This window comes from Lepidochelys olivacea, assembly GCF_965140295.1.
Source record: "Lepidochelys olivacea isolate rLepOli2 genome assembly, chromosome: 4".
Lineage (NCBI taxonomy): Eukaryota > Metazoa > Chordata > Testudines > Cheloniidae > Lepidochelys > Lepidochelys olivacea.
The window spans coordinates 19,436,021-19,463,131 of NC_140414.1; the positions used below are offsets into that span (position 1 = coordinate 19,436,021).

The 27,111-nt window shown below is 46.4% G+C and overlaps 1 protein-coding gene across 6 annotated transcripts; it reads right to left on the reverse strand.

Moving 5' to 3' along the window:
- Positions 1–1,004: 1,004 nt before the first annotated feature.
- Positions 1,005–26,467, reverse strand: LOC311519437 (protein FAM47E-like). Of its 6 annotated transcripts, none has more exons than XM_084625923.1 (9): positions 26,251–26,460; positions 25,959–26,077; positions 11,801–12,179; positions 10,199–10,356; positions 8,580–8,733; positions 7,780–7,986; positions 6,345–6,497; positions 4,658–4,735; positions 1,005–3,832 (listed from the first exon to the last, which is right to left on the reverse strand). In XM_084625923.1, coding segments are annotated over exons 2-9 (1,263 nt in total). In that variant the 5' UTR covers positions 25,961–26,077; positions 26,251–26,460; the 3' UTR covers positions 1,005–3,700. The 6 variants fall into 6 exon arrangements, with proteins under 6 accessions (XP_084482049.1, XP_084482048.1, XP_084482051.1 ...); XM_084625922.1 differs by having other exon boundaries at positions 8,580–8,736; XM_084625925.1 differs by having other exon boundaries at positions 8,580–8,736; positions 25,950–26,077.
- Between the last annotated feature and the right edge of the window lie 644 nt (positions 26,468–27,111).

Below are 27,111 nucleotides of genomic sequence, written 5' to 3' on the forward strand. Positions count from 1 at the left end.
CTATCCCAGGGGTGGAGTGGCGGGGTGGGGTGGGGGAGAAGAGAGACCCAGGCCCACCCTGTTCCACTGGGTCCCAGACAAGGGCCCTAACAGTGGCAGAGGGCACTGGGTCAGCAGGGATCCTAGCCGCAACACACCGACCAGGTTTCAGGCAGCATTGGAGTTGGCTGTCGCTGGGCCACTTCCTCCCCTCGGGGTGTACCTGGATCTGTGGGTGTTGACCGTTTCTCCGAGGTAGATGGCCAGCAGCAGTCCCAGTGACTTCTCGGTTGACTGGCAGCTCTGGCCAGCCCTCAGCTCGGCAGGGCTCCTCTTCGGTCACCAGCCTAAGGAATGGGCAGAAGGTGTCTGTCTCCTCCGGCAGCTGCCGCCCAACTGAGGTCCAGCACCTGCCCTTTATAGTTCTGGTTCCGCCTCTTAACTTCCGGTGGGAGGGGTGGGCACAGCCTGACTCTGCCCACCTGGGCTCAGAGAGTGGTCCCCCCCTGCCCAGGGGGATTCAAGTGGACTTTACTGGAAGTCTCATGGGCAAAAGCTGGGGTAGTGCTTTGAAAATGTAGGAATAACTGTGCCTGTAGCTGGTTCTACACAACCAGAGCGGGGCGTTTGCTCTCAGAGGGTGTAAAAAACCCACCCAGAATACTATGCCCAATAAAGTGGGGTTAGAAGAAGGCACAAATTTGGTTTCAATAAACAAGACAGTCCCAGAAGACATGCAATAAGCCCACACTCATGAGGTTACCTCCACATCACTCACTAGAAGCCCTGTACTGCTTCTGTGAAGTCCATGGGAGTTTTCCCTTTTATTTCCAAGGGAGCAGAACTGGAGCCTAGGTCCCCAAATCCCTACTGGAGCGCAGTTGGGGGCGCGCAGTAACACCAACAGAGGAATCTAGTCTGGGGGGAAAAGCAAAGCAAAGAGGAACAGGAGGCTTTTCCTAGCAGGTTTACATGCTCAGACCCTCTCTTCTGTTTTAGCAAAAAGAACGAGGAGGACTTGTGGCTCCTTAGAGACCAACAAATTTATTTGAGCATAAGCTTTTGTGGGCTAAAACCTCATCTAATAACCATTTGTAACAGAGCAAGCCATCCCTGGGAGGTAGGAAACACCATGGGTGAAATCCTGGCTCCATTGACTTCAGTAGCACCAGGATTTCACGCCACATTTTTAAGAAAGCAGGACTGAGTCCCTCCAAATTGTTTATTCAGGACCCTGAGACTGAAGAAGGGGTAACTAGACCTCAGATTCCCCCTACCTGTTATCAGACGGGGTGGCCTGGGTTTAGGCAAAAAGCCCCAACCAAGCAAACAAACCAGCCAAACAGAAAACCGGCTGAGAGATTGGTCCTTCCCTGGCTGAAGAATTCACCCAGGGAAGTAATACAGAGCAGGCTCGCTCTACTGATGGAGTGAGGAAACAGTTCATCTCCTCTTAGCACAACATGCTGGGAAGAGGCCGTTTATAACACAGGCTCTCCTAGGTCTCTGTTCGTGTCAGAGGAGGAGAGCGCTTAGGTGCTGCCTAGCGAATCTTGGAACACGGATGAGGGATACGTTAATTGGCAAAGACTTTAGATCATTATGTAGCTTGCAGGACTGGGATATGTGAGTAATCGTGTCTGATGCAATAGACATAACTGTCATTAAAAAAATATTCCATCTCTGTTCTTTATCTAACCACTTCGGTGAGGCAGGGCTTCCTGCTGCTGCTGCCACCACTGTGGTAGGTGGTGCCCCCTCCTGACGTCTCTGCCGTTGGCCTATCAGATCAGACATGGTTCTTTTCCAGGGCATCTCCCATTTGCAATAATTTCTGTGTCAGGACCCATAGGGATGTATTGACAAGAACTATTTTTGTCCCTAGACACTGGGAGGGAGGTGAGTTTGTTGTCCTCATTTTAATTTGTAACTGCGTGGGGCTGCTCCCACTAGTTTGAGATGAAGAAAGAGATTTTTGCTAGCTTTTTAGAGACCCTTTTAGTAAAGGGAAGTCTACGTTTATTCCAAAGCTGGAAGCAGGGTTGGCTGGCTGGACAATCTGCGGTAAAGACTGAAATGTACATCCAGATGAACGGAACAGGGCCCTGCTCCTCAAAAATGCTGCCAGACTGCAGCGAACTAAGTGTGGACAACAGAGATCAACCAAGGCTGGCCAGGCCAGATGGCAGTAAAAATCTGCAAGGAAAAAGCACATTAAGGGGCTATAATGTAATGCACATTCTGCATTCAGCTCTGTCCCCAGAGCTCCCTTCAGCCAGTTACACTGCTCTTCCAGCTTTTGTCCCCTCACAAAATTATTCCTTCCTCCTTCATTTTCCCTCCTCTGCCTCCCTCTAAGGTGCCTGTAAAACACAGGAGGCAGTTCAGAGCTGCACTACCCCACTGGGAGCTGCAGACATATAGGCCAGCAACAAATTTCTACCTCCCCCTCCTTCTGGTGCCAGTGGCTCCGGAACAGTTTTTGGGGTCGGGGTGCTGAGCCCCTCTTACCCCTGTCCATGCCCCTCACTGCCGCATAGAGCTGGGGCCGGGAGCAGGGCTGTGGCTCTGGGAAGAGGGGACGCAGACAGGGATAAGGCGGCAGAGGCTGAGGCCCCAGCTAGAGGCGGGTGTGGAGCCCCAGGCGTGGGGCCGGCAGCCAGGACCTCTCATGCGAGGCCAGTGGCCAGGATCCCAAGGCTGACGGCCAGGACCCAGGGACCAGTGGCCGGGATCCAGGGGTCGGGGGACAGGACCTTGGGGCCAGCGGCCGGGACCCTGCATCCAGGGCTGGTGGCCAGGTGGGACCTTGGGGCCAGCAGTGGAGCCCCTGGGCATGGGGCCAGTGGCTGAGCGGGACCTGGGGCAAGTGGCTGAGCGGGACCCGGGGCTGGCAGTGGAGCCCCCGAGCAGCAGAGGGGACGGCGGCCGGGATGATAGGCGGCAGAGGTGCACCAGTGGCCGGGCACAAAACCTGGGGGTGCTGCAGCACCCCCCGCACCCTTATTACCCACACCTATGCCTGGTGCAAACAGTAAGCAAGGCAGAAATTCTGCCTCTGAGGCCCGGTCTTCACTAGAACTCTTGCTGATACAACAACATTGGTTAAAGGGAGTGATTTTTCTTTTAAAATGAATTTCTATACCAGTAGAAGCCATAGCGTAGACAGTGTCCTAAAAGTGTTTTTGCCGTACAACTTATTTCACTTGGGGAACGGTATACGCTACACTGCCCAGAGCACTGGGCGGGTTTCCTCTGAAGGCAAAGCTTGTCTAGCGTAGACTTGGTTTGAGACACTATGCCTCTTGGGGGTACCTAGATTGGTAACATTTATGCACCTAAAGAAATAATCTAGTTGCTGGATTGCAAGCTCCTTACAGGAGAGGACAACTTCAACTTCCTTCTGCTCTGTACAGCAATGAGTACTTAGCAAGTAACAAACCAGACCATGATTCTTAACCAAATTAAGGCAGCAGAATCGAGCTGAAATCTCTCGAATGTAACCGGGTGTCCCAGCCAGCTTTTACCGTGGCTGAGCAGCAAGGACAGCTGGAATGTGTCTGGAATTCATTAATCCAAGTAGTTCTCTTTAAACTATATTTGACTAGCAACTTCTAAAGAAGGAAACAATCAACCTATCTTCGAGATGACTATTACGGGAGCTTCCAGGAGAAGCTTCACGAGTTCTTCTGTTTCTTGTGAATAAAGTCCGAACTCTATGTTAATTAACAATTGTGGAGGAAGATCCTTCTCTGATCCTCTCGGGTCTCTTCAGAGACTCTTTCTTGTAGCCCTTTGAAGTCCGCTCTTGTGCTCCATTAGCATCCCCTGCAGCCAGCATCCGCAGAAGGAACTAAAACAAAACATACATACATACTCACACACACACATATATATATATACTCACACACACAATTACCAGCAATGCACTTAAATGGCTGATTGTTTAATATAAAAATATTTTAAAGAAATTGCAGGGGATCAAGAAACCAGTGTGATTTGTGTTTACATATAGATTTTTTTTTTTAATGAAAGCAGTTTAGACCTGATGGAATGGTGCCTGATAGCCCACAATAATGAATTTTTCTGTATACTCACAGTTATCATACAGGTAACAACAGAAGTGCAAGCTTCCCTTATGCTTACACCTTATAAAAATCCTGTCCAAATGGCAGCAGCACTGTTCCAACACAGCTATTAACAGCAGGGTTTAAGCTATTTCCCTAAGCAGTGCGTATTTTTTCTTAGTTTTCTTAGGGAGAACTGATTTATCCAAGCTGTGTTAACTGCCCTGGGGACAAATGCAGGCTTGGTATTAGCAGTCTGGCTATGTGGAGTGGCATAAACTTGCATCAGGGTTTTGAATCTGGCCCCCGAGCTAAGAGCACTGTTTCTGGCTTGCTTGAGCAGAACCAAACCACATTATAGCATGGTACCCGGATATGTTACACCTTGTTGTGTGGATGGGGCCCATAAATTACACCCATTGCTCATGCATAGCATGGCTGTATGACCAGCTTCTCATATGGGTCTGAGACTAAAGATCCCTGTCCACGTGGCCTAGAAACAATGGAGCCTGAACAGAGCTACAGCTGATTCCTGAACACACAGACCTAGGGCACCACGGCCCATGCCGTTGTGATCATATCGACCAGCTGTTACACTCTCACTGACTCACCTCAGGCTTCCGGTAGCCTTTCCTTTCGAGGAATTCCTTAAAAGCGTGTGTTCCATGGAGCTGCATGAGCTCTGCCTCCTAGGGGAATTTCCAAAATAGACTTGAACAGCTTCTTATGAAGGGAAAATTTAAAATAAGCCGGTGAAACTTATTTTTATTTACACCCTCATTGAGTCAACCACAAAGGGGATTTCTGTGACATTCTCATCACTACAACAAACACCAATTAACCATTAGGCATTTTAATTAGCTTAACTGATTTCTGATTTGCTGTTTTTATAGAGATCTGGTTACTTCACAATCCTGAAGTGTGATTTTTTAAAAATAGATCAGAATCAAATTTATGGTCACCTAGCTTGACCTCCTGTATAACACAGGCCATAGAACTCACCCAGGAATTCTTGCAGAGGAGGAAATTATTCTTCCTTACTATGTAAGTGAACACTATCGAGCCCAATAAGTTGCGGTTGAACTGTACCTTGTTTTTCAAGAAATGCCTTATCAAATCAAGGATCAACAGATTTTGTAAAGTTTTCAGATGAAGCAGACCTCCCATCCTGCTCCTAATACAGGATCTGTTTCAAAATTACCTCCCTGGGCTTTGCCTTTATTGTTATCTTAAACAGAACTAACAAACCCAAATCTTATTCTCCGCCTAAGCATTCTCTTGACCTTGGTTGTCTCCATCAATTTTTCCTTGCAGGATTCCTCTGTCTCTAACCTTCATTCTCAGAGACATTCAAACCTTCTTGTACTCCTGGTTTGGAGCTAACAGAACCTATCTGGTCTGATATCAGAGTGAGTCAAAAGAAGCCCTTTGCATCTTTACGAAGGATCCTAGAATCTGATGCTGTCTGACAGCTTTAAAGTAGAAAACACTGAGACTGCTACTTATTCATTGTAATTCAACAAACCAAGATTGAATGACAATCATTGTTTTAAAAATCTGATCCCCTCTTTGAAAGTGAGCAATTGCTAAACTCTTGACTTTAACTTCAGAAGCACTGCCCTCTAGTGGGCCAGGGCTATCTTTACTGTTCCTTAAACATAAATCTAGGGAGTCTGGGGGAGGTTAGCACCACTTGGACACTTGTTTGCTAGAACAAAACGTAAAAGCCGTGATCACAGAATGAGTCCCTCTGTTGTTCACCGTCAGTCTGATAATAATGCTCGACCTTCTGTGTAGCACTTCATCATAGCATTTTTTATGACTCATCACATCCCCTAAGGTAGGTAAGGGGGGAGTTGTCTGTTTACATCCATGATGAATTTGAGCCCTTGTTTATATGGGTGGCTATTGCAGCCAAAACCCAATGCTTTCTGAGCTGACATGTCACATGCCTGATCCCTCCCAGGAAATGAATTTTTCCCACATTGGAAAGGATCTGGTTAATCTGCTTATTTACTCAAGCAAATCACTCTCACCCGCATTAAAGAATCACTTGAATTAAAACAAAATCCTTCAGAATAAATGCTGGTTTGTGTGTACCTGTCTTTTACAATCTCAGCCCACATACAGGAACTGCTGTGCCACCATTTAGTGTGGGCTAAATTAACTGCCATGTCTGGACCACAACTGTGAGTGTGTCAGACAATATATGATGTGCAGGCGTATTCCAGTAACAATGTAAGTCCATTAACTTGGTTGAGAACTATACCACAGAGATTCCAGGGGTGCTTGCAGTACCTTTTCACCAAACTGGTTCCTTAAATTCTGAAAGGCATCAACTGCTGTGTTTGGATCCTCTAAAGGTTCGTTTGCTCTCTGTTTTCTCCATGTTTTTGGTTCAAGGTACCAGGCTCCATACCTGATCTTCTCCCATTTTGGTTGGGATGGATCCTGTAAAAAGATAATTGGTAATACTCTCTAGTCATGTTTGTGTTTGCCTCTCCTCCTACCACGTGTATGTGAACCACTGCTTTTGTCTGGATGGAATGTCAGACCTCATGAACGGATGGGATCCGGCACTCATTGAATGTGAGATGGATCCAGTACAGCTGATTATGTCTCCATTGGTATCTACAGCAAGTATAAGTCCTAGCCCTGCTAGAAGTGTGAATGTTTCATTGGTTATCTCTAATAATTACCAGCTCTCATTGATTTTTCTTTGTATTGCAACAGCATCAGGCAAGGATCCACACAAGACAGCAATCCACTCACAGAACCCCTCCCTTCATCCCAGGCAGGCAACCACCATGTGGTTCTCATCTCAGACTTGTTAATTTTGTGGATGATCAGGGATGTCTCAGAGAATCACAGCTCTGGAGTCACTGACCTAGTGAATGTCTTTCCCTCATGGTCTCTAAAGCAAAACTAGCTACAATTTTGGAGAAGCAGTAGTCTCTCCATAGCTCCATTTGTGATTTGCTTTCTGTTATAAGCCTAGATCTAGCCCAACTTTGCCCTCTCCCCTAAAATTGTCAGAAATGTCACTTCCTCTTCAGGTTTGACACAAGTGGTCTGTGGCTAGTAGATAACGTTTTGCCCAAGTTTTAGGTGATTAAGATGAAAGCGTGTAGCAAGAAAAGCCATGAACAGGAGGGGGTTAGAATTTGTAAGTTAAAAGGTGGTCATCCTGTACTTTTTACTTGAACTTGCTCCCCAGTCCTCAGTCTGCAAGTTACCCCAGCATAGGTTTCAGAAGGTCTAAATATACCATCTCACACCACTGCTGAATTTGGCCCATTGGCTGGGAGCCTGCAATTCTGGACCTGATCCAAAGCTTACTGAGTTCAACTACAGTCTTTCAATTAACATCAGCGGGCATGGATCAGGTACTTTAGACAAGCAAAACTTCTGAGAATCAGTGGCAGTTTGGCTGGTAAAGGGACTGTACGGTTAGGCCCTAAATGATGTTCCCAGTTCCCATCTTGCCCTTTTTCTAGTGTATTGCCCCATGCAAAAATAAGCATCCACAAATGTTCAAAACAGACAGCGCTTTTAAGTGCCTCAATTTTTGGTGCCCAGCTTCAAACACCTTAGAGGAACCTGTTTTTCAGAAGGCAGGTACTCAGCACTTCTGGAAAACCAGGCCCCTTTAACATATCAAGCTGGGCACCCAAAAATTAAGGCTCCTAAAATAACTAGAAACATCTGAAAATGTAGGTCCAGGCCTATTTACCTTGGCAAGGCATGGATGGCACCTGGTACGAAGAGGACTCTTGACAGCAGTCAGTGGAGGTGAAACACTCACATACTTTCTCAGCTCTGCTGGCACATTGTTTAGTTCCACAACATGGATGGGCACAGACAGCACCAGCTTGGTTTCATATCCAGTGTCAAACAAGCTCAGAATGGTGGCTTCATCCACTTTGTATTTTTCTCCTCCCTGCAGTAATAACCCAAGTGCACAGCGTAAGAGTGGGAGAAAGCGGCTTCTCTCCCTGTCATTCTGGTTTGGTTAGCCCAGCACTTATATCCCCAGACCTCATCTTCCTTAGGATAGCCAAGGTATATCTCTCGAGCCACAACTGATTTCTGCTGATTCTATTGATTTTTACATGTTTAAAATGTGCCCTTCATAGTAATCTGTAGGCACATTTAAAGTTGATTTAATAACCATACACGAATTGGTGAACTAATGTTGATCAAATAAATGGATGTGACTACAGAATGGCGCAGCTATATGAAATCAGACAAGTACACTACGTCCCCCTCTGCAGGAAAATGCTCTGAGTAAACAAATTGACATGACAGTATTCCAGAATAAGCCATTTGTTGTTTGCTTGCTTTCCAGCTGGTTGAGCTCAGTTATGCCCCAAATGTTCCTGTACATTAGGACGAACATTTCCAGACTTGGGTGCCTGAAGCTAAGCATCCAAAGTCCTATTTAGGTTCCCAAGTCTAGAGAACATTGTCCTCAATCGTGATCACTGCATTTCTGGAATGAGAGTGTGGGGTTTTACAGGTTCTTTTACTTACCAAAGAAGCCACCCAGTCACAAAACTCCTTAGTCACTCGCCTTACGTTCTCATCCAGGGGAGGAATGTAGCTCAGATTGGCCTCCTTTTCCCTTGCTGCTACTTCTTTCTTGGACAGGTAGGTGCACTGCGGATTCTTGTCTTTGGACTCTTTGCTACTTAAGATATTAATGTCATAAAATATCATCTAAATGTCTTTGATTAGCACAAACAAGACCCAGTAATAACTGGCACAACACAGTAACTACTGCAGAGTTAACTACTTGGATCACAGATGGTCCAAATGACTTGCACAGTTGGGAGTAAAATAGCACAGTGATTTCATGTATTAAATTTTCACCTCTGGAGGACTTGGTTCAAATTGGTCTCACAAACATAGGGAAGCAACCTATCGTACACCTAGTGAGAAAGTCCCATGTTTTGAAGGCCAGGCCTGCATTCAGATCTGCATTTTTGTGAGGGAAAAAAGTAATCTGGCTAAAAACAAACAACCCTTCAAATTGGCAAATGACATATGTCTGTTACTACCCCGTTCTGTCACTGTAATCTTCATCCTCCCTTACCTGCTTGTTGTATCACTACTTAATGTCTTGTCTTGATTTAGACTGTGAACTCTTCTGGAGTTGGACTGTCTCCTTGTGGTTTTGTGCAGCACGAGGCACAATGTGACCACATTGCTGATATCGGCCTCCGGGCAATACTAACTCATGCATTCTAGGACATCTGTTTATACCCAGTATAATCTGAAGGATGCAAGTAAGGGTATTTTGTGATCATAGAACCATAGAATATTAGGGCTGGAAGAGACCTCAGGAGATCATCTAGTCCAATCCCCTGCTCAAAGCAGGACCAACTTCAACTAAAAATACCATCCCTTTGGTATCGGATTTTGTTAAAAAGGTTGACCCAAGAAATATTTTTCAGGAAAAGACACAAGGTGTTTCTCAGAACACTGACCACCTCAAGCTATATTATGTGCGTCTAGATGACTCCCAAACTCCTTTTGGACACACCAGTAAAAAATACTGTACAACGGTTACAAATATGGAAAGGATATGTGACAACTGTCCATCTCTGCACAGGAAAGTACCAGGATTGACATAGCTGGGGGCTATGTGTCAGGATTAAGATGTATTTGCAGAAGAGAGTAATGTGGGGAAACTTGTTTTGCGCTATGTGCCAAGCTCTGTGCTGACTTTTGTCCCATGAAACACCACTGACTTTGTCAGGGTTACGTGGGGTGCACATCAGCAGAGAATTCACCTGTGTCTGGCCCTAGTTGGCACCGTTACCATATCACATGTGTAAATAGACACTTTAAAAGTCATGCATCGGCCATGTTTGTTCTCCACCTATCTGGGGAACATGGGTTTCCAGAGTCACTCCCTGACCCAGTTCTTCTGCATGGCTGTGAAACATGCTTTCTGACAGGCAAGACTCTCTGAAGGTGAATTGGCACAGAGTATGGAGTACCCCCAGCCTTAGAAACAGGCAACTCCTCTCTTTCAATACAGCTACATTCAGAGGAGAGAGATTGGACTGAACTGAACCCAGGCCCAGCAGCAGAAGGTGGATTCAGTTGGCCCTGGTGCTGCACGCACTGTCCCGTCCAGTACTCACAGTGCTGATGGCCTGGGACACGCTTCTTTACTTTTCCCATCCTCCAGCTGATACAGCACTTGCTGAGGAGCGCGGCTCTCCCGGTCACAATCCTCATATCCACCTTCCCTATTCAAGCGCATCTCAGGATCCAGGATGCCCACAACCTCTTCGAAAAGCTGAGAGCCAAACAAGAACAGAGCATGGTGTTCACACCAGCACAGTTCCTATGGAGACTGCGTAAGGGGGCACATTACAAACAGAGCCCCTGGACAGCATAGCAATGACCACATGGAATCAGTCCTATTGTCCATTTAGTACACTCACCTGTCCCAGACACCAGATGCCTCAGAGGAAGGTGCAAGAAACCCCTCAGTTGGCAGATGTGGGATAATCTGCCCCCATGAAGGACTCATCCAATCCCCCACTAGTTAGAGATTGGTGTCATACCTGAAGCATAAGCTTTTACATCCCTTCCAAAACCTTGTTTAGCATTAACTACTGTATCTCTGGATAGTTATCCATATAAATGTCCAGTCCTTCTTTGATTCATGCTAAGCTCTTGGCCTGAACAGTATACTGTGGCAGTGATTTCCACAGTCTACTCATACATTGGGTGAAAGATTTTTCTTTCATTGGTTTTGCATTTACTGCCTTTAATCTCATCAAAAGTCCCTTTTTTTCATAACCCAAGGACAGAAGTTGAGTCTACGCTGTGACCTGGGGTCTCACTGATCAGACCCAAGATTCCTCATTTACCCCTCAAATTTTGAAGAGTTCACCTGACACACTAAATACACTCTCCTGATGATCTTACTGCTTCTTAACCTTACCCCAGTATGTTCCTCCATAACATTCTGCCCTGACAAGGAGTATGCTTGCCATGAACTCCTCTCTCCCATGCCCCTCTCCCAACACGAGACTAACCCTGGCCCTTTGCCTGGTCCCTTCCTCTCCAAATGGCCATGTTAACTCTCCCACTCACCTTCACTGTCTTCCCCCAGCTTGCCTGTACAGAGTCCCTCTGAGCTCTGTACCAGAAGCTCCCTGCCCCAAACCCGAGGTAGAACTGTGTGCTGACTACTCTCTGCTGCTTCTCTGCCTGAGGCAGGGAATGGGCAGGGACAGAGGCTGGAGGAAGATGGGGCTGTTAAGAGACAAGCTGGGGAAGAACGGGAGTTGGATCAGGTCAGGACTCGCTCTGGTGTCTTGGTCAAACTCTTAGCTCTTTCATTTTGAGCAGAGATACTTACTGTCATGGAATGTCCAGTGATATCTGATGTCTGGTAATAACTTAATTTTGGCTACCTAAATACAGCCTAAATACAGCTCCGTGTGCTTGACTTCTAAAGCAGCCCTTTTAAAATAATGCTTTCTCATGTTACATTTTGACAAATGAATGGGGACAGGGTCACTGACTGCAAATAATGTAACAAAACTCAAAACTGTTGCCAGTTCAGATCTCTCGCTCTTATTAAGATCATTCACCTTGCCATGATGAGTCATATATTCTGCAGATTTTCTATATAAGGAACAGCTGACAACTGGGTTATTTTTGTGTTTAAAACTTGCCAGAAGGACACTTGTCTGAAAGAAGAACAGCAGCAATCACAGGGCCTTTACCTCTGGAGGGACGCTTTCTTCCAGATGAGGGTAGAGTGCTAGGGGGTGCTGGATCAGGCAGTATTCTGTCTGTGCAATGTGATCCCGCCTAGATTTCTGCAATGGACTGAGCTTGGAAGGGCTGACTTGGGTTTTGGTGCACTTTCTCCTTCCCTTCTGCTGGGCCATGCGTGAAGCATCAGATGCGGGATTACGCAGAACAATCGGTACAGGCCCCTTTGTGCCACAGATGAAGATGTTGTCAGATGGCGGAGGGAAGCCGCTTCTGAAATCATCCAGGCCACTTTTCAAGAATCTCCAGCGCTGGCTGTTAAGGGAATCCGAGAACTTCCGTTTGTTGTGTTCCTGAAAGTACTTAGATGGCATTTTCCCCTGGTACCTGAAAGCAAACACTTCTGGTCGGTGCTGAAAGTAATGGGGCTTTTAATTAAGCACATGAACATCACTGGAGTCTCTCTGGTGTTCTTATTTGCAGTGCTGTTAAACATTCAAATTCCAAAGGGCTATGCAACTCCACCATGTTGGCACATATTGTCCAGGGGAAAGCCTCTTCCATCACTCAACCTCAGAGAAAAGCTTGGCCAGAAGAACTGCTCTAGGGGAAACTGGTAGTTGACCCTATAAAGTAGAGCTGGCCAAATGACATAATTGCCATCTGGGGAAATGTTGACATTTGGTTTTGTCCAAAATTGGGACAAAAATGTCAAATTCTGGGAATTTTTTGCAAAATGAAATATTCTGACATATTTCATTTTTATCAAAAGCCTTGATTTAGATAAGTTTGAAACATTTTGTTTCTACTTTATCATTTCTACTGATATATTATCGTTTATATGTTACAGTTTATTTAATGCATAGTATATTATATACTATAGGACCTCAGAGTTACAAACACCAGAGTTACGACCTGACCGGTCAACCAAACACCTCATTTGGAACCGGAAGTATGCAAGGCAGCAGCAGAGACCAAAAAAAAAAAAAAAAAGAGGCAAATACAGTGTAGTACTCTGCTCAATGTAAACAACTAAAACTAATAAAGGGAAAGCAGCATTTTTCTTATTCATGTAAGCAGTGTCAGGATGAGCTCCACCCTGACATCTGGTGGTGAGGTGTGGCAAGTTGTGGAAAAGAACTTCAGGGGCCGATCTCATTTGCATAGGCACACCCACCACGCCTAGAATGAGACCATAGCTGCCCAAATGGTCACTTTGGCTGCTGTGGGATCCCCAGTGTCTCTGTTATTGGGGCAGGAAGAATAAATTGCTATTACCCTGATTATGGGAACTGTGCTTGGAACTGTACGTGGCCTTTTGTTATGATGGAGGGATTCACCATCAACTAAGTAGCACTCGCTAGGCAAGGGTCATGGGTTCCAAAACTGTGTGAATGGAGAGAGGCTGGGGACAAGTATTAATACTTGGTGGTATGGGCCCCTTGGTGAGGGCCTTACATGCTGATTGCACTTCCTCCTCTCTCCACTGTGGAATATCAGAGCTAATTTTGATTTCATTAGAAGTCTAGTTATAGGCTGCTGAGCTCACTTTGGGCTGACAGTGCACCAGCACTGGGGCTCCCCTACTATAAGCTGAATTCACCTAAGAGCTGAAATCACTGAGTGTTGTGTTAAGTAGTGGGGGAGCCTGAAGATATATTGTGGAGCAATTTGCGGGACGGCTGGTGAAGCAGTTCGACGCGGAGCAGTGTGTGGATGGCAGGAGCTGCTTGTGGGCCGTGGAGCTGAGTGAAGGAGTTCATGGGGCGGCTGGCGGAGCGGAGCGCAGCTGAGTGAAGGAGTTCGTGGGGCGGCTGGCGGAGCGGAGCGCAGCTGAGCGAAGGAGTTCGTGGGGCGGCTGGCGGAGCGGAGCGCCGCTATGGAGCTATGGGGCGGTCAGCTTCAGATCACGTAAGGTGCCTCTTACCCCTGTCCCATTTCCACCCAGATTGGGAGGTAAAGCTCCGCCGATAAACTTTCGAACTCTGGGGCTGCCCTGACCAGGGACAGAGACTTTTGGGGCATTGGACTTTTGGGACTTTGGGTGATTTGGGGTTGCTGGACTCAAGAACCAAAGGGAAAAGGGCATGCCCCAATTTGCCTGGGGTGGGGTTGTTTTTGCTCATGGGTTGTGTTATGAATCCTGTTGGTGGTGTTTCCCCAACATAATGCCACATTGTTTCTCTCTGTTATTAAAAGACTTTTGCTACACTCAGACTAGGTGCTTGCGAGAGGGGAAGTATTGCCTCTTGGAGGCGCCCAGCGGGGGTGGTATATATTGGTCCCAGGTCACTGGGTGGGGGCTCGAGCCGGTTTGCATTGTGTTATTGGAATGGAACCCCTAGATATTGAACCCGGCCCTTGTTGCTGCCAACTCTGACGGGCAGAAGGGTTACATTTTTGGGGGCTCGTCCGGGATCGCCTGGGTCAGTACCCCTCGCAAGCACCTGTTGAGTGATCCACTACATTGGGAAACAATTTATATTTTTTTTTGTTTGTGCTTATATTTTGAGGAAATTACTGTTTGTATAATGGCTAATATGTCAGGTTTGTTGGGCCCTGGCTCAGCAGCTTCTAGCTCAGAGGCTGCAGCCTCGGCTGATGATTGGACAAAAGCTCTGGGGCAAATATTGGAAAAGGTTGTGCTTCCCCATGCTGAGTCAGACTCTTGTCGTAAGTTAAGATTATTTGCTGGGGAGGAGGAGTTTGAACCCTGGTTAGAGCATACCACTGAAATGCTGCAAGAGTGGGCCGTACCAGATGCAGAAAAGCGAAGATGCCTTATAGAGAGCCTTGGCGGCCCAGCATTAGATGTGATTCGCACCCTGAAGCTCATTGACCCTGGGGTCAGTGTGAAGGACTGCCTAGAGGCCCTTGAACACAACTTTGGGAGCGTAGAGGGCCCTGAAGACAGCTACTGTAAGTTCCTTAATTCCCGACAACAAAAGGGCGAGAAGGCTTCAGCCTACATACAGAGACTGGAGAGACTGCTTCAGAGAGCTGTCATGAGGGGAGCAGTGACTGCTGAGCAGATGGATCAGACCAGACTGGCTCAAATTGTAAGAGGAACTCAGTATCAGAACCCGATTCTACTTCATCTCCGGCTAAGAGAACGACGGGAACATCCCCCAAGTTACTCCCAGCTGATAAAAGAGGTCCGAGAGGAGGAAGAAAGGCAGGCTGCCAGTGAGTTTTGGGAAGCCCAAACATCGGAGCCAGCCAGCACAACACCACTGCAAATGGCCAGTGTACTGATGGTGAGCACCAGAGAGGAACTTGCCCAACAAATGCAGGTCCTGACGGAACGAATAGCTGAGCTGCAAAGTACCGTTGACCGAGTTAAGACTTCTAGGAATAAGAAGCCTCAAACTGTGGCGATTGAGAAGCCCGCACTTAGAGCCACCATCCCCCCCAGGCGAAGGGGGAAAGGTCAATTCTTCTGCTACCGATGTGGTCAGGATGGACACAGTGCTGCCAAGTGCCGTAATGAAGAAAACCCCTCCTTAGTGTATGGAAAGCTGAGGATCAGTTGGGAGAGATCCGGTAGCTGCCAGAGGGTCTGGGGACGGGGACCCCCCAGGTCTGCAGGATTTGAAGATTCCCCCAGAAAAGACTGTCCAGCTGGGATCCCTGCAGGACTGATAGGGCCTCGAGCAGAGGTCATGGTGAGGATCGAAGGGGTGGAGTGTAAAGCAGTGCTTGACACTGGATCTCAAGTGACTATTATATTTCAGTCATTCTACCAACAGATGCTTAGGCACCTGCCTATACAGCCACTGACTGGCCTTGGCCTATGTGGCCTCAGCATGGATGAATACCCCTATCAAGGGTATGTCATAGTGCACCTGGAATTCCCAGAGGAGGTTGCTGGGGTAAGAGAAGAGGTAGACACAGCTGCCTTAATATGCCCTGACCCTAAAGGGACTTCTGATGTGTCTGTGCTGATAGGGACCAACTCCAGTCTCTTCAAGGTACTCGCGGATTACTGCAGAAGGCGGGCTGGGGACCAGTACCTGAATACCCTGATGATCCATACGCTTTGTGCTGAAGCCTATAGGAAAATTGAGAGCGCTAAAAGGGACACATCTGAGCTACCGCTTGGGGCACTGAAGTACGCGGGCACAACCCCCTTAGTAGTGCCTGCAAGGACGGAGCAAGAAGTGCTTGTCATGAGTACCTGTCTGAAAGGCAGTAAAGGGACGTTAGCAATGATAGAGCAGCCGATGGGAGGAGAGCTCCCTGAAGGAGTGCTGGTCCCCAGTGGAGTCATAACCCTACCTGCTGAAGCCCAGGAAAGGGTGACTATATTGATTGCTAATGAAACGAGTCGTGATATTTTTGTGAAGCAAGGACAAAAGATAGCAGACCTCTTTGAGCCTGAGTCGATTGTAAAACCCCAGTATGAAACTCCAGTTTCGGCAATAGACCCAGCAAAGTTTGACTTTGGAGATTCACCAGTGTCCGAGGACTGGAAAGATCGCCTGAGGAAGAAACTTTGTGAAAGATCCAAGGTGTTCTCACTGCATGAGTGGGATGTGGGATGTGCAAAAGGAGTAGAGCACAATATCAGACTACATGACTCTCGACCTTTCAGGGAGAGATCTAGGAAGATTGCTCTCTCTGAGATGGAAGATGTGCGACATCATCTTCAGGAGCTGGCTGCGAATGGCATCATTACAGAGTCCCGCAGCCCATACGCCTCACCCATTGTGGTAGTCCGCAAAAAGAATGGGAAAATCCGGATGTGTATTGACTACCGCACCCTAAACAGCCGTACTGTGGTCGACCAGTACACTATGCCTCGAGTGCAAGACGCCTTAGACTGTTTGCTGGGAAGCCAGTGGTTCTCTGTGTTGGATCTTCGAAGTGGATACTACCAGATCCCTCTGGGAGAAGAAGATAAGGAGAAGACAGCCTTCATCTGCCCATTAGGGTTTTATGAGTTTGAACGCATGCCCCAAGGGATTTCTGGAGCACCTGCCACCTTTCAACGTCTCATGGAGAAAGTTGTGGGAGACATGAATTTACTGCAAGTGTTAGTTTATTTGGATGACCTGATTGTGTTTGGAAGAACCTTAGAGGAGCATGAAGAAAGACTTCTTAAAGTGCTTGATAGGTTGGAGGATTATGGTCTGAAGCTTTCAATTGACAAATGCCAGTTCTGCAGAACCTCAGTGAAGTATGTGGGTCACATTGTGTCCCAAGAAGGTGTGAGTACTGATCCTGATAAAATAGAAGCACTCACTACATGGCCACGTCCAAGTAACTACAGAGAACTCAAGACCTTCCTTGGATTTAGTGGCTACTACCGCAGATTTGTGAAAAACTATGCTACGATTGTAAAGCCTCTGAATGATCTTACCAGGGGACATCAGTTCAGCAAGAACAAATCTAAGTCCAAGAATAAGGGGAGGTCCCCAAAGCCTCCTGTGCAGAGACACAATGGCCCCTTTGCACCATTTGGGCCACGGTGGGATGAGAGATGTGAAAGGGCTTTTCAAGAAATCATTACTTGCCTAACTCATGCTCCAGTCCTAGTTTTTGCTGACCCAAGCAAACCATTTATCCTGCATACTGATGCCAGTTTGGAGGGTCTGGGAGCAGTCCTGTACCAGGAAGTGGAAGGCAAATGTAAACCTGTAGCCTTTGCCAGCCGAGGATTGTCTGATAGTGAAACTCGCTATCCCACCCACAAGCTGGAGTTTTTGGCCTTGAAATGGGCCATCACTGAGAAATTTCGAGACTACTTGTATGGTGCTCAGTTCCAGGTGTGGACAGATAACAATCCACTGACTTATGTGTTAACAAGTGCTAAGCTGGATGCTACAGGGCAGAGATGGGTGGCCGCCTTGGCTAGCTATGAGTTCAGCATTCAGTACCGATCAGGGAGAAGCAATGTAGATGCAGATGCATTGTCCAGGCGTCCGCAGGCTCCAGAAGTTGCTGTGATACCCACAGATGGAGTGAGAGCTATTTGCAGTGTGAGTCGCCGAGAGCCAGAGGCCCGTGAAGACTTTCAGGGATGTGTTGCAGAAGCTTTGGGCCTGCCCCCTGAATGCATGCCTTCTGCTTCGGTGAACTATATTGCATTAGACCAATCTCCTTTGCCCATGCTCAATGCGGCTGACTGGCAAGAAGCCCAGCGGCAAGATATTGACATTCGTGATACACTACTTGCCAAAAGGGAGGGGCGAAGCCCAACTGCGGTTGTCCCACCTAACCTGGAGGGTAAACTACTATTGAGAGAATGGACCAAACTAAAACTGATTCAGGGAGTGCTACACCGAATGACCACTGACCCTTTACAAAAACAACGAGCACAACTAGTACTGCCAAAAAAGTACAGAGCCCTGGCCATGAGGGCCCTGCATGATGACTTTGGGCATTTAGGGATGGAGAGGACCCTGGAACTTATTCGTAGTAGGTTCTATTGGCCCCGAATGGCTGAAGATGTTCGCAGGAAATGTGAGACTTGCGCTCGATGTGTTCAAAGGAAAACTCTGCCCACGAGGGCTGCATATCTCAAGAACATCACCAGCAACAAACCTTTGGAGTTGGTATGCATTGATTTCTTGTCTGTAGAGGTAGACAAGAGGAATGTTGGAAACATTCTAGTAGTGACTGACCATTTTACACGGTATGCACAAGCATATCCCACACGTGATCAGAGGGCCACCACCGTTGCTCGAGTATTGTGGGACAAATATTTCTCAGTCTATGGATTCCCGGCTCGGATACACTCTGATCAGGGGCGGGATTTTGAGAGTCACCTTCTGAAGGAGGTGCTGAAGATAGCAGGAATTAAAAAGTCTAGGACAACGCCTTATCACCCCCAAGGTGATCCTCAGCCAGAGAGGTTCAATCGAACCCTATTAGATATGTTGGGAACTTTGCGACCAGAGCAGAAGGCAACCTGGAGCCAGCATGTCGCATTTCTGGTGCATGCCTACAATGCCACAAAGAACGATGCTACGGGAGTCACCCCATATCTCTTGATGTTTGGGCGAGAACCAAGATTACCCATAGACTTGTGCTTTGGTGTATCAGAGGATGGAGATAGCTATGAAACTCATCAGCAATATGTATCCCGACTAAGAGAAAAGCTGCGGGATGCTTATCGCTTAGCTACCGCTGCGGCTCGGAAGAACGCAGACCGCAACAAACATCGATATGATGCTAGAGTGCGTTCGCAGGAGCTCCAGCCGGGGGACAGAGTCCTGCTGCGAAATTTGGGTATTGCTGGCAAACACAAGATAGCTGACAGATGGAAGGCAATACCTTACCTGGTGATGGAAAAGCTGGGAGATCTGCCGGTCTACAAGATCAAACCTGAAGACGGTCCAGGGCAAATAAAGACGGTGCATAGAAACCTTTTGCTCCCTGTGGGGGAATTGGTAAGCACCCCTTGTGAGATGGGCCACGGCAGGGCCGCCGGGCAGAACAGAGGTGCTAGACCAAAGCCGCCATCCAACACAGACAGTGGGCCCCCTGCAGCTAACTTACCCCTATTCTGCACATCTGAGAGTGAGTCTGAGGAGGAAGTCACAACCCTGGTGTATCCTGGGATGGAGACAAGATTTCAGTCTCGATCAGCTGAACCAAACGAGAGTTCTCCCTTTTCCGCCCTAAACCCATTGGCGGAACTATTTAGGCCCCTTTCTGATACCCCGGTGCTGCTGATGAGACCCCCCTGTGATGACAAACACAGGTTATTGGACAATGGGGACAGACAGGTAGAGGATGTCCTGGGCACCTTGGACCCTCCAGCGTTAGAACTAGGAGTGCAGGGGCCTACGCCAGTAGCCGAGGGACCCTCCAGGGAAGCCTCTCCATCCGTCACTCAAGAGGATGTTCCCCTTACTTCGGCAACAGAGATTCTCAATAGACGAGACAGGGTGATAAGACCAGTGAAACGGTTAACTTATGATGCACCTGGGGTGACTAGTGAGGAGCCAATACATTTAGCACACAGGCTTGTGGAAGCTAAAGTGGGCTTCCTGAGGCCCTTTGGAGGAAACCAATGAGTTGGTATAAAGGGAGTGTGATTTGTCGGGACGACAAAGTCTCGGCTGGGGGGAGGATGTAAGCAGTGTCAGGATGAGCTCCACCCTGACATCTGGTGGTGAGGTGTGGCAAGTTGTGGAAAAGAACTTCAGGGGCCGATCTCATTTGCATAGGCACACCCACCACGCCTAGAATGAGACCATAGCTGCCCAAATGGTCACTTTGGCTGCTGTGGGATCCCCAGTGTCTCTGTTATTGGGGCAGGAAGAATAAATTGCTATTACCCTGATTATGGGAACTGTGCTTGGAACTGTACGTGGCCTTTTGTTATGATGGAGGGATTCACCATCAACTAAGTAGCACTCGCTAGGCAAGGGTCATGGGTTCCAAAACTGTGTGAATGGAGAGAGGCTGGGGACAAGTATTAATACTTGGTGGTATGGGCCCCTTGGTGAGGGCCTTACATGCTGATTGCACTTCCTCCTCTCTCCACTGTGGAATATCAGAGCTAATTTTGATTTCATTAGAAGTCTAGTTATAGGCTGCTGAGCTCACTTTGGGCTGACAGTGCACCAGCACTGGGGCTCCCCTACTATAAGCTGAATTCACCTAAGAGCTGAAATCACTGAGTGTTGTGTTAAGTAGTGGGGGAGCCTGAAGATATATTGTGGAGCAATTTGCGGGACGGCTGGTGAAGCAGTTCGACGCGGAGCAGTGTGTGGATGGCAGGAGCTGCTTGTGGGCCGTGGAGCTGAGTGAAGGAGTTCATGGGGCGGCTGGCGGAGCGGAGCGCAGCTGAGTGAAGGAGTTCGTGGGGCGGCTGGCGGAGCGGAGCGCAGCTGAGCGAAGGAGTTCGTGGGGCGGCTGGCGGAGCGGAGCGCCGCTATGGAGCTATGGGGCGGTCAGCTTCAGATCACGTAAGGTGCCTCTTACCCCTGTCCCATTTCCACCCAGATTGGGAGGTAAAGCTCCGCCGATAAACTTTCGAACTCTGGGGCTGCCCTGACCAGGGACAGAGACTTTTGGGGCATTGGACTTTTGGGACTTTGGGTGATTTGGGGTTGCTGGACTCAAGAACCAAAGGGAAAAGGGCATGCCCCAATTTGCCTGGGGTGGGGTTGTTTTTGCTCATGGGTTGTGTTATGAATCCTGTTGGTGGTGTTTCCCCAACATAATGCCACATTGTTTCTCTCTGTTATTAAAAGACTTTTGCTACACTCAGACTAGGTGCTTGCGAGAGGGGAAGTATTGCCTCTTGGAGGCGCCCAGCGGGGGTGGTATATATTGGTCCCAGGTCACTGGGTGGGGGCTCGAGCCGGTTTGCATTGTGTTATTGGAATGGAACCCCTAGATATTGAACCCGGCCCTTGTTGCTGCCAACTCTGACGGGCAGAAGGGTTACATTCATAGTAAAGTTTCAAAGCTGCATGAAGTCAATGTGCAGTTGTAAACTTCTGAAAGAACCCCCAGAACATTTTGTTCAGAATTATGGACATTTGAGAGTTACGAATAACTTCCATTCCCATCATGTTCATAACTCTGAGGGTCTACTGTACTATCAAAATTGAAGTGATCGTCAAACCAAAACGATAAAGTCAAAATGAAATGTGATAATTCTAGCAAAAGCTTTGTGGAAATTGATACATTCCCAGGACACTTTTAGATTTTGTCAAATGTGCATTTATGTTTTTTTAATGGGAAAACTGTTGGTTGGAAAATATTTGACCAGTGCTGCTATTCAGGTTGTCATTACACCTCATTGCTATGTGACTTCAATGCCCGGGACGTTGGCAAATTTTCACTGCTCAGGCTGAAATCAGTCACTCATGGTCTGTGCCTCAAACTGAAATTATTTTTTTTTAAGTTTCACTGAAAATGATTTAGTCATTTCTAAGAACAAGATCAGGGACAACAGTAGTTTTACCAATTTAGAATTTATGTGGTTGTTTTTTTTTTTTAATAGCTCTAGGGCAATTTTTTTCAAAAGCACCAAAGTCCCATTTTCAAAGCAGACTTAGAAAATGGGGAATCTAAGTGCCATTGACTTTCAATGAGGTTTAAGTGCTTTTACAGTTTCTGCCCATAATGCCTCAATGGTTTGGAACAGAACTTGCAATTTGGCAGGGAGATGGTCCTGCGGTATGAAGTGTTACCAGATTTGGCTAAGTTATAAGACACAGAAAATCACTATTTATGTACTAGGTGTCAGTGTGTTTGATTGCTTTTTGTTTGCAAAAGTTATTTTACCAAGTTATTAAACAGAAGACCGAATATATTCCAGTCACCTAAGGCTAGAGAAGGAAAGGGGAAAAATTTGATGGCAATCTGCTTAAAGGAAAGGGCAGTTGGAGGATCACACCAGTTCACCAGATCAGGAACATTTTCAGATCAGTGATATTTCCAGTATACAATAAATCCTATGGTTTAGAGTGGAACTTTCTTCTGCTCTTTCTCCACTTCCAGTGTAATATTGTTTTATTACAGGCCAGCCTGTCTGGAGATGCTCCCTGCTACTGTGTGTCTCTTCATTGCTAACAAACCTTTGCAAGGAAATGGATTGTTTGCTGAAGCCCGAGCCCCACTGCCCAGGGCCGAAGCCAAAGCCCAAGGGCTTCCACCCTGGGTGGCAGGACTCAGGTTACAGGCCCCCTGCCTGGGGCTAAAGCCCTTGAGCTTCAGCTTGGCCCCCCTGCCTGGAGTGGTGGGCCTCAGGCTTTGGCCCCCCCACCCACGGCAGTGGGACTTGGGTGGGTTCAGGCTTCAGTCTCACCTCCTGGGGTCATGTAATAATTTTTGTTGTCAGAAGGGGGTCACGGTGCAATGAAGTTTGAGACCCACTGGATACTATCAATTCCACAGAGTACAGTTACCACTTATGCAAAGTGGGACAAGTTGATTAGATTCTCTTTGGTCTATTAGAAGAGGGTTCGTGAGCCAAGGGATTTCTTTTACTCGCTGGCTGCTATTGTTACATCATACATGACCATGCCCTTCCCTACGGCCTACAAAGCTGTTGACAGCACTTAGGGAAGTGAGGCCTGCACATCCCACTACCTGCAACAGATACACTTAGGGAAGTGTTAACTGTCCCATTGCAGGGCAATGGTTAAAAACAGCTGTTTGTCAGCGAGAGCAGGAGGCGTGACAGTAAGGCCCACACAGAGACTTTCTGCAAGGAACGTATATAGGGTGATATGTAAATTTTGCTCTCGCAAAGCTGACAAATGGATATTATCACAGATAGCTTCCCAGTAGGGGGTGTTATAGTAGGCCAGCGTGCTCATAGAGAGGATAATGTCTAGGAACTTGGAGAACTCTTGATGAGAGGGCAGCATATGGAGGAAGAAATAAAGCCTGAATGTTACAATGTCTTGGGTTCTCTCACTTACTATGCTCGAACACTGACTTGTCGAGTGGTCGAGTCTACGGGTATGTGCAGTGTTTCACCCCAACTTCCTGTCACAAGGCCTCAAAGTATAAAAACTACAGGGTCCAGTAAGGCAGGGCATCTCCCATTCCCTTGGTGGAGCTAGGGGCAGGTTTAAAGTGTGGTTGTGGGGGAGAAGGCAAGAGGAAGGCCTGGGGATGGCTGCCTCTATGTGTTAAGATCTCAGGGAGCAGGGATGGAGTGAAAGGGTTTTACTATGTTTTACCAAGTCCCAGGGAGAAATAGGAAAGTAAAACCCAATTGAAGGGTGTGGACTACGGGGTTGGTTTCTGTTTTCCTCTTGCGAATTGCCTTGATCCTAAACTAATTGACTTTCACTTTGGAAATATGCGGTGGTGGAGTGGTTTTCTGGAGCAGAGATAGCATACGCGGTTTGCCGCCAGCGAGATGCTATTACAGGTCAGGTTCTAGCCAAAACACCCAAACGAGCAGTGGTAGCTTTATCGCCCGGGGAGCAGCTCCCGGCAATAAAGTGCTGTCTATACTGGTGCTTTTCAGCGCTAAAACTTTTGTCGCTTGGGGGGAGTGTTTTTTGACACCCCTGAACGACTAAAGTTTTAGTGCTGAAAGTGGCAGTGTAGAGACACAGCCTTAGAAAGTGCAACAGGGAGGCACAAATGCAAGGGTGGACAAACCATCTTGTTTACACCCCACCCTCTTCCGAAACAAACATATACAGATGTTAGATCTTAAAGTTACATTTAAAATTAATACTTTGAGGGTCCTTTTGTTTTTTGAACCATTGGGATCAAGTTTTTAAGCTTTTCTCTGCAACTGGGAGGGCTATAAACACGAGATGTTTTGTAATGAAAGCTGAGGCTTTAAGGCAGTCACATGACTCTAAGAGCTGGGGATTTAAGAAATACCAAGCAGTGTGACACTCACACTAAAATCAGGAGAGTTGGCAACACTGCCAACAGCAGAGACCAGATTTGTTTGGAATAATTGTGGAGGCCATCATAACACAAGATCAAGGTGTCCAGCATGAGAGGGGAATAGTATCCACACAATAAAAGCCAGTTTGTAAATGAGTGGTACTTGGATAAATTAGAGAAATGCAAAAGTGAAATACTGTACATGCATAACATACAGGTGGAGGACAAGACTCTGAAGACAATGCAGAAACTATTCTTTGTTCAGTCTCTTAATACACTTACAAAGCAAGGTTTTAGACATCATTTTGTTATGTGCGAAACAAAAAGTGAATTTCGAAACAGATAATGGCGCTGCGTGCAATGTAACGTAATCACAGCAAGCACATACCAAAGGATTAATGACAGGGAAGTGCCAACTGAAATCTAATCCTGCTTCATATAGTGAGCATAATGAGCCCTTGTGCCAAAGTTACACTGGCATATCTTTTTATAGGAATACCACTCTGTTTGAAACTGTGGAAAGGGGAAGTCCTATGTTCATTTGGTTGAAGAACTGTGTACAAGTGCACCTCTTCAAATCACTGTGTAACTTGTCTAGTGAACACAGTACAAAAAATTATTCTAAGAGAATCTGAGGCTTAATAGACGGGGAGCATTAAGGATAGAATATATTACATTATCTAGCTCCTAAAATACCCAGAATACATGCACCATGTAAAATCCTATTAGTGCAGAGAGAGAAAGTAAAAGCTGAATTTGGCTGGATGGTAAAGTTAAATTTTATTCAGCAAATTCAGACATGGAATTGACTGGACTAACAGTATTGTTAGACTGATAAAACCAAACAAGCTAAAGAATTGTGTATAATTATACTACACATTTGCACTGGCAGATTCATTTTCCCTGTTCAACCCAGTACTCAATTTTGTTTTGATCATAAATCGATGTCTAATTATATTGCAAACTTTCTGACTTGCTGAACACTATGGAATAGGGTGACCAGACAGGAAATGTGAAAAATCGGGACTTGGGGGGGTGGGGAGATGGAATAGGAGCCTATATAAGAAAAAGACCCAAAAAGCAGGACTGTCCCTATAAAATTGGGACATCTGGTCACCCTACTATGGAATTACAATACTAACCCTACGGTTTTCATTTTATTTTTGTTTTAAATGAAATGTGCAGAACTGGGTTTCCAAGCTGAGCCGTATGTGTGGATACAGAGAGAAAGAGAATTGTATTCTTAAAAACAGATGCCGCTTAAAAAAAAAAAAAAAGACAGACATCTTCTTTTTCCTGCGTCACCATTTAAAGGGCTTTAGTACGGAATGTCACTGAGATGAAAGATGGTCTGGTGGTTAGGGGGTTAACCTGGGACCAATTCCCTGCTATACCACAGACTGTGGGTGTGGCCTTAGGCAAGTCACTTGGCCTTCCATGGGGATAATGGCACTGCCCTACCTCACAGGCTGTTGTGAGGACAAAAGCATTAAAGATTGTAAGGTGCTCAAATGCTATGGAGGCCCTATAAATACTTTGAGAGACTTACAGGACCAAACATTATAATCAGTAACCAACAACTAAATCCTGCATCTAGATATACTTGCCCATCACTTAGTTTGCCCACCACATCTTAGTTTTGCTACATTCAGAAAAGGAGGAAATGTGACTAAAGTCACACTGAAAACTTCCAGTGCCTTGAACTTAAAATGTTCACTGATTCGGAATTACCACCACTTATCTCTTCTATGGCCCCTGAATGATCTTTTCTTCTAATTTTTAAATAGTTCAAAACTATCCATGGGTAGCAGTGGCCCAAATGCTGCTCACCTTACTTACATGGAAAGTCCTAGTCATTGACTTCAGGAGGACTTCCTGCATGAATGAGTAGGATTCTTATTTCCAGCAGATACTACCAGCTCTACAGCATGATCCTGGTCTGCCAAAGCCCAGATGATCTATCAAACAGATTGCATATAATCTAAATTTTAAAAAAAGATTCCAGGAAACATGCAATTTACTCTGAGCATCAGACAGTTTAATTCCAGAGGTATATTACAATAATTAGTTAGGATACCATGGTATTTGCAATCTGATTGTGAGCTGAAACTGCAAAAATCAAAATACATACCTTACGTGTTGCACAACTCAGGGTAAAACTCTCACATGCAAGGTGGCATCTAGCTCGGTCACTGATGCATGGACTGGATTTATAAAATGCTCCCCATTCTGTGACAGAGCAAATAAGTGTGTAGCTACGTTTTTAAAAATACAAACTCTTACAGTGTTGCTTCAGGACAGGCAGGCTCAAGTGATAAACTCCTAGTGTATCCTGCATACTGCTGGCATGTTTGGAGCTGGTTGTTGTGGAAACCAAATCCCATAGACTCACAAGTCCTCTCACTCTCTCTCTGGCACACACTCAGAATTCTTGAACAGTTTGTTGTGAAATGCAATTTAAGAATTAAAAGCTAAATTTGATTTCACCACACCAGTAGAGTTTGCATGCATGAAGCGCTATCATTAAAAACTTGACTAGACATTTGTCCCTAATGTTTATAAAATGAAATAATGTTCTCCTTCAGTGATGTTTTTCTTCACACGATTATGCTAAATTGTCTTCAGTGTTGCTCTGCACAAGTGGGGGAATGTTCATTTAAAGAATAAAACAAACAATTTCTGATCTGGTCAGGACTTAAAGGGAAAATGCAATCACTGACTCATGGACTTAAATGGAACTACTTGTGTAAGTAAGGACTGATGTTGTGAGCAAATGTGTCAGAATCAAGACCAAAGGGAGTATTAAGTTGGCAGTAGGCCACATCCAGCTAGTTCCTGACCACTGCAACTCCCCTTGTATATAGAAATTAGACAATCATCTGACCTATAATAATTAAAAATAATTATGTGCATATTACAAATGCACAGATTAAAGCTGTTCTATAGCTGTTGTGCACATGTATACAGCAGAGCTTTGGAATCCAATGCTGTG